We start from the raw sequence: 12885 nt of genomic DNA, 5'->3' as shown, positions 1-12885 counted from the left end.
AGAAGGTTCACCCACTCAGGACCCTGCCAAACATTCAGTAGAGATTATCTTTACCATCAGACGTCTTTGTTTGAAATTACTTTCTAGAAGTACTAAAATCAACTAATTCATTTTGATGAATTTGTAAGATGTTAAAAATTCCATTCTAGGCACCACGGGGGCGAGTAAAGCACCAGACAAAAGAAATGAGAGGGAAAGTGTCCTCCTGCAACCCAGCTCCCACTGGGGAAATGAAGGCACATGAAAGTGTGATGGGCGTTTATCACCTCAGCTTCTGGTACAATTACTGAGGCAGCAGGGAGAGCTTTCTGGAAAGGTTGGCTGTGGGGAGGAGGAGCAAGGCAGCAAAAGGGAAAGGATTCCCTTCAGGGGCAGAAGTTGCCTGGCGGTCAGAGCTGGGCAGCTGACCTATAGCCCTGGGAAGGTCTGGAGACCAAGCTGAAGTAGCCCAGGTGTTCCCTGGAGGACTGAGGGGCCTTATCATGGGCCCTGGAACTGAGTCTGCTGGGTCCCACACTCTTGCTGCTGCATCCAGAGAAGTTTCTGATTAAGAATCTGATCCGGGTGAATCTCTTAAGTTCACTCCCCTTCCCATCCTCTCTGCCAAGGCCATAAAACTCAAGGTCGAAGAGATCCTTGAAGCCTCCCTGGGGTTCCTGGCCACAGCGGTCCAGCCTCTGCTTAAACATCACGTTGCTGGGAGTCACCCCGCACAGCACTAAACAGTCTTCCTAGAATCAGGCCAAGACTTGTAGCTGTTCCACTTCCACCCCTTGGTCCCAGCTCAGCCCTTTAAAGATGTCCAGAGAAAATCTGTCATTCGATGATAGCCCTTCAGATTCCTGAATACCCCCCACCACTACCTCACAAAGCCTTTTCTCTCCCAGGTTCTCTCGCCCAGCCCTCCATGACGCCACTCCCATTCTCTAGAAAGCCCCAGGTTATCAAACGGACCCCGGCATTCCCATGGTATCTGCCCGGGTCAGAATATGGAACGCAGACCCTTGACCCCAACTCTGTATTTAACCATGTAAATGAAGAATACATTTATTTTCTAATGCTTGACAAAGGTGTCCCAGATTCAACATGAGGTCACTAACCCACTGACCATCGCCACACACAGAACAGGACTCCAACCAGGGCTCCTCCATTATCACAGTCAGCAAATTAATTTTTAAAATCGGACTTTCCAGACTATCCATTTGTCCCTGTTTAATTCCATCTCAATTTCTACTCATCTTTCCAGTTCATCCATTATTTTTTTAAACTTGGATTTTTCATTTTAAGCTTTTGCTTTTCATTAGCAATCTCCTCCAGACTTAGAACGCTGGAATATATGGTCAGCAAACCTAGGTCTTCAAATCACAAAAAAGTAAGTGTTATTCAAGTGATCCTGTGACCCGAGGTACTCAAAAATCACTCAAAAGCAGTTCTTGGATACTCATAACTTCTCAGACTTTCACAAACCGAAATGCTGTTTCTGTATCAAACAGATAATGCAGCCACTCAGTGACGGGTGATCTGGGCTTTTGCTGCAGGCGGCACTGGCGTCCTCCTTGCCTGCGGCATCTTTCCAAGGGACAGTGCCGTGCAGCTTTCTGAGAAATGAGCTCAACAAAATGAGTTAGAGTTCTATTTTCAAGTGCCAGGAGAAATACAGCATTCGTCATGCAGGTTCTGAATAAGACATCTACGTTTGTCTGTGAGTAAACTCCTCAGGGCCGTGCCTTCCATGTGGACGCATGCAAATGACAGGCACAAATACACAGACTGGCCTCATATTCAGGGTGCTGAACACCAGCAAAATGCTGCCTGGCCTTGGGGGAAGGAAGGAGACCTTCTACAGCCAACTCTAAGCTTCAAGTGGGAGGAGCATTCATCCAATGCTAATCCGTAACCAACACGACATCTGCCCAAACACAGACAGAAGAAAGGCACCTCTGGCCCAGCTCAATCCAAAACAGGACACAGCTGGACAGCCCCAGGGGAAGTAAGATAAGCCATGTGTGTTTGTGTGTGTGTGTGTGTGTGTGTGGTGCTGTTGTATTTAAGAAACTCATCCGGAATGCATGCCTTGCTTACTTGCTACCATTACTCTGGCTCTTGTGCTCATTAAATAAACACTGGCTAAGAGGCTACCTCCTTCTTTGTCCACCTGCCTCGCTGAGTATGAGCTTTACTTTGGCAGGGATTTGTTCTTTGCCTTCCTCCCAGCGTCCAGAACTGGGCCTAGCTCAGAGAAGGTATGCAACAGATATCTGTGGAATGGAAAGGAAGAGCAGGTAAGCAAGAAAGGACAAGAGCCCTGGCGGGCGCAGGGCAACTGGAGCCCAAGCTCTAATCATGAGCGCCGGTCCACTCCGCAAATGCCCCCCAGCCTCCTGTACCTCCTGTACCCTGGCAGGAGACATCCTGCCCCTCAGAGAGAGCGATGGGCAGGACCGCCCCACTGATAGGCCAGCACACAGCTACTGTCCTCTGCATTTCCTTCTGCCGATAAGGGAAGGAACCCAGGGAACTGTGTCGATGTGTGCGTGGAAGGCCTGTGACAGTCACTTCTTTCCTCCAAGCCTGGTGCTGAGGGGAGGGGTCAACACCATGGTCCAGATGCAGGACTGGACGGGATACATCTTTCTTCGGTACACTTCTCTAGACTTTGATATTCTCTTCAGCCAGCCATTTCTGGAAGATGGAGGTGGTGAGAGAAGCAAGGGCTGGCTTTCGGAAAGCGGAGCACGGCAAAGGGGTCCCCTTCTCACAGGGAGAAGCTCACCAGGACTCGGGACCAACTCCTTCCCTCTGGCAGACTCCTCTGGCCCAGACATTACTGTAGCCACTAAATCTAATCTAACGTAATGACATGTGCTTGCTCTGCTACTTACTGCCACAGAGAGAACAGAAGCCCAGGAAATTCAGCTGAGCGGGCTCATAACCCAAGTACGAAATTCCTCTCATGTCATGATTTGATCACGTGACCGTGACCTTGAGCAAACGTAAGCTGCAGTGAACTATAAAGCAGCTGCCACATGTCAACACAAAAACACCCAAGCTGCCATTGCCAGGGAAGGCCCCGGACACACTCAGCGTTCACAGAAAACGAGAGCTGAACTGCCACAGCTGACACCAGGCCAGCCAGTGAACTTGTGATCACTAAAGCTGCATGTTTTCTAAATTTCTTACAAAAAATAAATGTATTCTCCTTGAGGCTTTGCTACATTCTGCAGAAAGTTCTGGACTCAGAGAATTTCCCTCTCAGGAGAGTGTCTCAGTGAACGACATCTGATCAGAGATGGGGCTCCCACCCAGCTCCCCATACACCCAGGGTCTAGACTGTCCCAACCATAGAATGGCCTAATAACAGGACCACTACTAAGGTGGTCTCGAGGACTCCTGTGGTCTGAATGTCTGCAGAATCCTAACCCCCAAAGATGATAAGATGATAGCATTAGGAGATGGGGCCTTGGGGGGTAATTAGGGCACGAGGGTGGAGCCCCATGATGGGATTAGTGCCCTTATAAGTGAGACCCCACAGAGCTCCCTTTTCCTTCCACATGTGAGGACACAAAAGGAAGGCGCTGGCTGTGACCCAGGAGGAGGGTCCGACCAGCAGGTGACCGTGCTGGCACCTTGATCTTGGACTTCCAGCCTCCACAACTGTGAGAAATAAGTCTCTGTTATTTATAAGCCCCCCCACTCCCCCTGGTCAGTGGTTTTGTCATAGCAGCCCAAACAGACTTAAGACAAGACCAAATGTGAAGTCCTAGGCACATATAAAGGCATCCTATAAACAGTAGCTATAATTATCGCAGAATGGCAGAAAAATTAAATTGGTGAAAATCAGTGGTTCCTTAACAGCAGGAGGGAGAGTGAAAATGCCAGTTTGCTCTTGTGTAAATCTTAGGCAGCCGTGTCACTGGCTCAGGGTGAATGAGAGTCACCAGTGTATTCGAATGTGGTTCGAGAATCCCTCCCCTGAAGGCCCACCTGCTCCACGTGCCCTGAGGTGGTTGTTGATGGGAAGCCCTCGTTTGGGGTGGGAAGTGGGTCTGAGGATGCATCATCCACAGTCAGGGCTGCTGCCAGCTACAGATTCCAGGCACTTGGCCATGGCCTGGGGTTCCGAGAGCCTGGAGGGAAGGCAGGCCCACCGCCATGCCTGTGCACCCCGCCCACCCGCCACCTGCCGTGTCACCCCACCACCTCCACCAGCTGCCCCGTCTTCTCCAGCCACGCTTGCCACCCACTGTGCGCACAAGGGGCCTCCTCTCCAGGCCAGCCTCGGCCACCTGCAGGCCCACGGGCTCCTGCCTCCTCAGCCTTCCCCAACCCACTCGTGTTACTGCCCAGAGAAGCCTCCTCCTGCCCGCCCACTGCCACCACATGCACAGTTCTTTCAGTGACAGCAGGAACAGCACTGCTCTGAACCCTAGGCACATCTGTGGAGCACTCACAACAGCCCGTGGGCTGGGAGCTACCATCACGACCCCATTTTCCAGATGAGGAAACTGAGGCACAGAGGAGTTAAGTGACTTCTCAAGGCTATTCAGCTGAAAGGGTCACGGGTCAGGTCAGGATTCAAACCCAAGCCTGGCTCCAAGGGCAGCTCTCAAAACCCACAGCTTCAGAACAACTCACACCCTATTTCAGAGGTTCCCAGACCAAAGGATGTTTGCCATCTACCAACTCCATCGTTATTTATGTAACATTTTTCCTTGGATTGGTTTAAATGAGCAAGAGAAGTGTTCAAAGCCGCTCACTGTGGTCGAATCGAGCCTTCCGCTAATCAGGACGGCGGAGAACTGGGGCGGGGTGGGTGCGCTTTTCTTCACGCTTCAGTGTTTGGCTCCACATTCAGAACCACCTGCCCCAGGGTCCAGCTCCCTCTCATCCTAAGTCTTTCTCTCCCACTCTTGACACAGCCCTGGTGGAACAGAAGTGACGGGTCAGACTTGAGAAAAGGTCTGCCTTCTTCCCTGATTCACGCCTGATTTCCCTTGGACCTCGGCACTGGCCTTCAGCCTGAGTCTTGTCTCCGGAAAAGAAGTTCTTTCCTTTCCAGACTCAGAGCCCCGCTGACATTGAGGCAGCCAGTGCCAACACACGAAGAAACCCAGAGGCTCCCGCGGGCTGGTAGCCCTGGGCAAGAGCGGTCTGAGGCCCCAGTCCAAGGACAACCAGCAGGGAGAATGGGGCTGTCGGCCCAGATGGAGCAAAGGAATCCACCCTCCCAGTGGCCCAGAAACCTCGCTCCAGCTTCCCAGAGGAAGTTTAACTGGATCTGTTGATGGGAAATTGCCAGGCCTCTCACCCATCCGGATCCCCACTGTTCCCAGGTTCAGATGAGGTCCAAGACAGCCACAGGGGGTCAGGAGACAGAATGAAGGGCCAGGCAGGTCCCCCAACCTGGCCCATTGCCCCTCTTCTTGTACCCACAGTGACCCCTCCTGCTTCCAGGGCCCCGAGGTCCCCAGAGCCCCTCCAGCACGTGCACTTTCTGCTCCTCACAGCCCCGCAGTCACACCAGGACTCCACAGCCCTTAGGCCCACCTTGTTCCGCAGCCGTCCCTTGTCCCTCTTAGAGGCCACCTGGAGCCCTCAGGCACTGACCTCTCCTCCCCAGCTGCAATTGCGGTTAACATGTGTCTGCTTGTCTTGGAGGTCCTGGAACACATGGCCCTGCTCAGTGAAGGGGTGTGATGTCTGCACACGGACCTACAGGCCTGTCACCAAGTTAGCGCCACAGGGCAGCCCGCCGTTTACACCTTCACCGCCTCCAAGATTCCACAGCACATCTCACAGATCAGACACTGCTGGGTCCAAACCCTGTTTCTGGCATTTCCAGCTGGATGAGCCTGAGAGCCCCCTAAGCTCGCTGGGCATCAGGTCCCTCACTTTACAACCCAGGGTGACCGGGAATACAAACTAAGCTCATAAGTGCCAGTGGCCCACACAGCAGGGGCTGCCCCAGCCTTAGGGTCAGGGCCAGGGTTAGGGTCCGGGGACCTGGAGGACAGCCAGCCCCTGGCTGGTTACAGGGAACCCTCCTGCGAGCGGGTCTTGGGCAGCAGATGGAAGGGTCCAGCACGGTGGGCACGGGGGGCTACACGTCAGCCGAGCATCAGGGTGGCCCTGCAGGGTCTCAGGGCTGCCTGCCAGGCTGCTCCTTCCAGGGGCCTTGATTTTCTACCTCAGCCAGAAGAGGAAGTGGCCAAGGAGAGGGCGGGGAGGGCGGGGGAGGGGCCTGGGGTGACAAGCACCCGAGCAGGCCTCCGTGCTGCCCCGGAGGGGACCCAGCGCAGCCACAGCAAAGCTGTCGGGCCCCCTCCCCCAACCAGGTCTGCAGCCGCCAGAAGCCGAACCACGCAGCTGGAACAGAAGCACCTCCTTAAAGACGGGTCCCCAAGGGGCCAGCGCCCCTCCCCTCCGCAGGCTGCTGCCCCTCCACCTCCCACAATGCAGCCCCCTCCAGCATCCCCTGCACAGCAGAAGGGAGTTCACAAAAAGCAGGCATCCAGCTCCAAGGGAGGCGTTTGTTATGTGTGCTCCTCCGACTAAACATCCGCCAGAGGGTTCCCAGGAAAGGGCCCCATCAAGGAGGGTTGACTGTCTGTGGAGGTCATTCCTGCTGCAGTCCCAAGACAGGGCCATTCTAAAATGTGAAATTCCAAGAGCCTCAGCTTGCCCAAAAGACTGAGAAAGAAAAATAAGTGTCACGTATAGAAAGATTCAAAGCACTTGCCAGCTTCAAAATCTGGAGCCAAGTCTTAAAGGAAAGTTAAATGCTGGCTTAAAACCAGCTCCATCCAAGTAACCCAGAGCTCCTACCGGATTCTGGGAGCGAGCACGGGAATTCCTGACCAAGTTTTGCGATCGGAGTTACTCAGAGGTCAGCAGGAGACACTGCACACAAGCCTGGCAGCCACTAGCTTCTGGTACCTCCACCGAGGGGAGCCCACTGACAAACCCACTTACCCTGCCTGCCAGGGGCCCCTGTCCTGGAGCCTCATGGTCGCCGGCCCTGGTTCACCCCAAAGCACCCCACCCTCAGCCTCACTATGTCCGTTAATGATCCTCCCCCTCAGTTGCCCTAATATTTTAATAAAGGAGTTTGCTCACTGCAAACTGTGGTTAATCTGGGGGTCAGAAGCACCAGGTGCAAGGGTTGGGGGGCCGCCTTTTAGCCGACTCCAAACTGTTCTCCTGAGGTGAGGACCTCTCCCTGAAAACCCCACCTGGCCCTCCCGGCAGCAGCAACCGCAGGGCCACCCGAGCCCTTCCCCTCATCAAATCTGAAACCCTCTACTGACCTCCCTTCACCTGCCCCGACGTACAGCCAAATCAGACCCGCATCCACCCAGACTCAGGTCTGGGCTTTCATTCCCCTGTGCTAGTCAACACCAGCACCCAGTGGAGGAGAAAATAGGGTCAGAGAGCTGGAGATTTGCTCCAGGTCACACACAGCTGGGGACAAAGCGGGCGGGAACACAGGCCACCGCCCACCCCGCCACCTCACTCCACAGTGGGCTGGCCGGCCCTGACCTCGGCCTTCATCCTCGGGCCTCCCCTCCTCGGCCTCCCAGAACCCAACCCCCCAGCACTTCCTCAAAGTCTTCTCCAACGGCGTCCCAGCAACTTCCTGCTTCCTCCCGCCACAGCCCACAGGGCCCTTCTGTGACCTTAACAAGTGGCCACGTAAAGACACCCGGGGCCCAGGGCACGAGCCAGCTTCTCAGGAGGTGCCTCCAGGCTTCAGACCTCGCGGCCCCTCTGCCCAGGGGTGCTGGTGTGGCTGTCCCAGACAGAGGGCCGCCCCAGGGGCTGGGCCCCCTTCTGTATGCTCAGTGGGCCCCCCATGCTAGGGACCAGTAACGCCCAGTGCCTGGTCGGCTGGCCCAGGCAGGAGGCGTCCTCCGCGCCGGCCGAGGGGCTCTGAGGCAGGCAGTGGGGAGGGGGCCTGCCGTCCGCTCTGCGCCTCTGGGCAGGGGCTCCCCTCTGTGCACGCCCCGCCATAAGAAGGCCCAGCTGGAACAACTACAGAAATCACCGCCTCCAGGACTGGACCCACAGTGGAAACTCCACTCGGCTCACGTATGGGCACATGGGGGGTGCCAGGCCTGCTCTCCCCGCTGCAGCCCAGACGCCCAGCTCAGCTGCACAGCCTGGCCATGACCACAGCAGCGCTGCCCTCACGGCAACCCGCGTTCACAGAGGAGGGCCAGGCCAGGGCTAAAATCTGCTACAGATTAATTAAAAGGTCACATCTTAGATAAATAACAAGGGCCTACTGTAGAGCTCAGGGAACTATATTCAATATCCTGGGATAAACCATAACAGAAAAGAATATGAAAAAGAATATATATGTGTATAACTGAATCACTCTGCTGTACAGCAGAAATTAACACAACATTGTAAATCAACTATACTTCAATAAAATAAATTTTTTAAAAACTTTTTTTTTAAAGGACTCATGTCTGGACCCCTGTTCAGAGAGCCTCACACGGGAGATCCTGGTTCAGAGCCTGGTGAATACTCTCAGGCCGCTCTCTCCTCTGTCCGAGCACAGGCACCACCACTGAGAGGTCCTGAGCACAGGAACACCGGGACCAGCCACAGTGTCTGCTCTGCTCCACGCCCTCTGCCCATCCCCAACTTGGAAATCCCTGGCCCAGAGCCCGGGCTCCAGGCAGGCAACGGTCTTGAACCCCTGCACCACCTGCCTAGAGGACAGGGATTTGTGTTTGTCCACATCCCCATCGCCAAGGGCCTCTAGAATCTGTCTGCTTAAACTGAATGTGAAGGAGCATCTTGCGAAATAAGCACGTGGACGGCTGGAGAGAACTGCTCCCAGTGCTATCTGGCTGCACAGCCTCGGGGAGCCACCCAGGTTATCTGTGCCTGCCTGGCCTCTGCAGCCCTGGCCTCGGAGGCCTCAGGCGGTGCCAGGGGGCCCAGGTTTGCAGGCCTGCTGGCTCACTGGGGAGAACAGCTCCCTCAGGTCGGTTCTGAACACACCTCTGGGCAGAGGAAGGCTGGAAATCGGCTGGGCGGCCCTCTGGCCCTGGCTCCGGCCTCAGGTCACAGGCTGCCCTCTTCCCCGGGAGACACGTGCAGGCCATCCCAGGCTGACCCCAGCCAGCAGAGGTCCTGCCCCTTCACTTCCCATCGGGGAGGGAGCACCGCGCCCGAAGGACAGACCCCAGCCCACGAGGCTGTCCTTCTCCCAGAGCCACGCAGCCGGAGCCAGCACGAGGTGCCCCACGCGCTGCCTAGCGGGCCTCTGAGGCCTCGGCCCATCTGCCAGGGTGCACCTGGGAATTGCCGCCAGCCAAGCAACAATTGCAGGCAGGGTGGGGCCGGGATGAGGACACTCAGCTGCCCCAGGGTTCCCAAAGCTGGTCCTGCCAGGCCTCCCCCACCCTAGGGAGGTGCAGCTGCAAATACACCCCAGTGCTCAGAACCTTGAAGAGAGCAGACAGCCCACCCCCAGGCAATGGCCCAACTTCCAGAGCAGGAGCAGGGCGGTGCCTGCAACCCGGGAGAGCGGTTCGGGAGCATCCTTGAACACCAAGAGCAGGTTGTAGACACGTGCACGTTTAGGGCGTGTGTGCGAGGGTGTGTGCAACACACGTGGACCCACATATCATTAGGGTTTGGGACAGGAGTGGGTTCACGTTACAAGCTCTCTGATGATTCTTCAGAAATGCATCTCTTCAGAAGAATTCAGCAGACTCAGGAGGGAGAGGCTCTGGGCACCTGAGGACTGAGATGGGTCCCCCAAGCTTAGGACAGACCAGGCAGGCGTGATCCCCGGGAATCCACCTCCAGCACCCCAGCCCGGGAGAACCACATCCCCACGCAGTTTCCTTCAAGGGCTCAGCCCATGGGTCTGGAACTTGGTCTTCAGGCCGCCAAGGCCTGTGACCATCCTGGGGCACCTTGGGTGCCACCATGTGAGACACTTGGCAGGAATGCACTTTATTTTAGTGGCAGTCTGTATGCTGGCAGGACAGCCAGCACCAAGTGTAGGCAGCTCTCCCCTGAGACAAGAGGAAGAAAACCTCACGTCAAAAACCTAGCGTGACCAGGAAAATGATGAATCCAAGTCCCTCAAAAACTAGCTGCAATTACAGACAACCCATTCACACACTTCTCTTTTCCCTCAAACAGTAAATAACAACAGTCACCTGGCACTAAGACCGGCTGAAGTTTATAAAACCATTTCTTCAGGCTGAGCTTGTTTATTTTTAGAGAGAGAATAATAAATTGTTTGCCTGTACTTATAGGTTTATACCTTGCCCGGGGCTGCTCTGCAATGGAAATGAAGTTGTACTTTGTTTTAACGAGCTGGCTGCAGTCCTGAGACTCCCGCCCAGTTACACACACACTCAGCCGGCCAGCCGAGAGGCTCTCAGAGGCCTGACGCGGCCCAACCCCAGTTCCGGGTCCCGGTCCACGGGAGGACTGGAGAAAATTAGCCCATAGCTGAACTCCCCTTACCTCGTCCACCCCCACCCATAGAGACTTAATCATAGATCAAGTCGGGCCAATAAGGGTGAAGAACAGCAGGGCGGCTTGTCCATTAGAGCAGTGCCCCCAACTCCAGTGTGCAGGGCCCGGGGGTACCAGGCCACGATGCTGCTGATCTGTGGACCCCATGGAGTCAGGAGGATATCTGTCCAGGGGACCCAGGTCAGCGCAGTAACTGCCAGTAAAGGCTGAGAGGGACTGTGACAGCCGAGGGGTATTGGGAGCAGGGGAGGGACAAGCAAGGCAGGGCGCACTAGGAGCCACAGCAGATTAACAAATGCCACTTTGCTCCATCCAGAAGTTCAACTGAACACAGCTTCCCCAGGCTTGGTGCACTGGGTCTGTGATAAAACCTGCGTCTGAAAAACAAGCAGGAAACCAGGGGTCCGCGGGGTCAGGACCTGCTCCTCTGAACCCTCCTCCTGAGATAGCGCTGTAAAGGTAGGTTGAAGCTTGAGCAAAGGCGTTTTCCCACAGGGATGCGGTGACAGACCAGAGACCTCTGAGCAAGGCAGTCCCGGGAGGGGGCAGGGCTTTGAGAAGGCCAGCACCTGCCCCCAGATGCCGGGTCCGCTCAAACCCCCCAACACACGGGCTTGGCATATAGAATACGTGAAGAATTTATTTAAGGAGTCACAGATACAAATATCAGGTGTAGCCCCTTTTTGTTTGTTTTATTTTAGCCCCTTTTTAAAGACTCAATTTTATTTGTTGTGCCACAGTCATAAGCACACTAAGAGGGGCTGCTTTTAGTTACTCCAGCGTGTACTTTATTCAGTCCATGCTCATGTCTACTTTTCCTGAGACCAGAGAACATTTCCCAAGTGGAAACATGGCCCCTGATACTCATATAACCCCCCCGCCCAGAACAGGTCACAGGCACACGGGACTGCACCAAGAGCCTGCCCTGTACCTTGAACGTTTGTCATATTTGTTTCTGAGGACCCAGTTCCTCCCAGGGGAATCTAAAGACAACAAGTATTGCCCAGGTAGGCAAGGAGGCCGGGGCTCCTCCTGTCAACAGCCCAGCAGCAGCGTTCGATGCTGACGTCCAGCGCGACAGAGGCGCCCTCCCTCAGGGGACACATGGTACCTGTAGGTGATCCTCACTTCAGTTCCAGGCTCATCCCGCTCCCAGATCAAAGCGACGCTCTCCGGGGACTTCCGAACGTGCTGATCCAAGCAGTTGACTGCACAAAAACAGGTTCATGGACATTACACTTGGTGCCACTGGAGTCGGAAAGGGGAGAGTCAGGTTTGCAGTGGTTTGCGCTGCTCTCACTGGGGTGGACCCTTCCCTCGTCAGAGGCGGGTTTCTACTTCCTTGCAAGGAGAAGGGTGACAGAGCCCGCAGAAACGAGGTGGTCACTACACAAAGATGACCTCGCAGGTACAGGTGACCCCTGGGAATGCTCTGAAGCAGGTGCTTCACACCAGGAGTCCCAATCCCGGCCCCCACCCAGGGGACCCTGACCCGACTGGCCCCGTGGTTTTCAAGGCTCCCTGACGGTTCTAACGTGCACGGCCAGGGCTGAGCACCGCAGGCTGGGCTGTGGGAAAGAAGACTCGATGCAAACAGGGCGCCCCAAATCAGTGCGCGTGCGTGGGGTGGGCTCTCGTGTGGTGGAGGTGCGATCCAGGACAAGGGCCCACATCCCTTCTCAGGTGTCCAGCTAGCACCCTGCCCCAAGAAGTGATGCAATGATGGCAAAATGCCTTGCTAGTTTTCCGGGAGGCTCTGCTCCCCCTCCCTCCATTACCCAAGCTCAGGTCACATGACTGCCCGCAAAAACATTTCAGTTGTGCTAGTTTACCATCAACCTGAAGATTAGTAGGATCATGTTCATTGCTAACCTCTTATTCACTACCACTGGCTAGACTTCAAGGTGAGCTTGGCTCTGGCCGGTTTGTGTCAGAGCCCCTTCCAGCCGGCCCTCGTGGCCTGTTTTCATTACGCACTTCCCCATCAGCAGAGGAATAAATACCACAAACAGCTGTGGGGGCAGCAGCCACTGCCCACCTGGTCTTCAGGGTCACCCTCATGTCCAGGTACATAAATTTTTCTTTTTTTTTTCTTTTTGGGGCAGTTACTGTCTTCTCCAAATCAATCTCCTCCTACATAAATGGGAGATGCACCCACTGCTGCATCTAACTCACAGGGCTGGGTCAGAATCAGATGGAAGGCAATGCTGAGGTGCTACCACAGGAATACAAGGTCAACTACCACCTGATAATCACCCTGCTGCGAGTTACTACAAATATTTCCTGATGGAAAACCATTCTGACAAAAGTTATGGGAGGCCCTCCCCATAACAAACTACGTGATTCCCATAATCCTCAACAGGGTGAACTCACATG

General features: G+C 54.9%; 1 protein-coding gene across 2 annotated transcripts in view; it reads right to left on the bottom strand.

Annotated features, from left to right (window-relative positions):
- Positions 1–12885, bottom strand: part of ACSS1 (acyl-CoA synthetase short chain family member 1) — a 41811-nt gene that overhangs the window by 22210 nt on the left and 6716 nt on the right. For both annotated transcript variants that reach the window (XM_082428597.1, XM_082428596.1), the window contains exon 2: positions 11621–11717. In XM_082428597.1, the coding sequence (XP_082284723.1) occupies positions 11621–11717 (97 nt within the window). The remainder of the gene's footprint in view (positions 1–11620; positions 11718–12885) is intronic.

The sequence above is a fragment of the Balaenoptera physalus genome (genome assembly GCF_965194825.1).
Source record: "Balaenoptera physalus genome assembly, chromosome: 16".
Lineage (NCBI taxonomy): Eukaryota > Metazoa > Chordata > Mammalia > Artiodactyla > Balaenopteridae > Balaenoptera > Balaenoptera physalus.
Note: the sequence above shows the minus strand (reverse complement) of the source record. Positions and strands in the feature narration are given on the sequence as shown.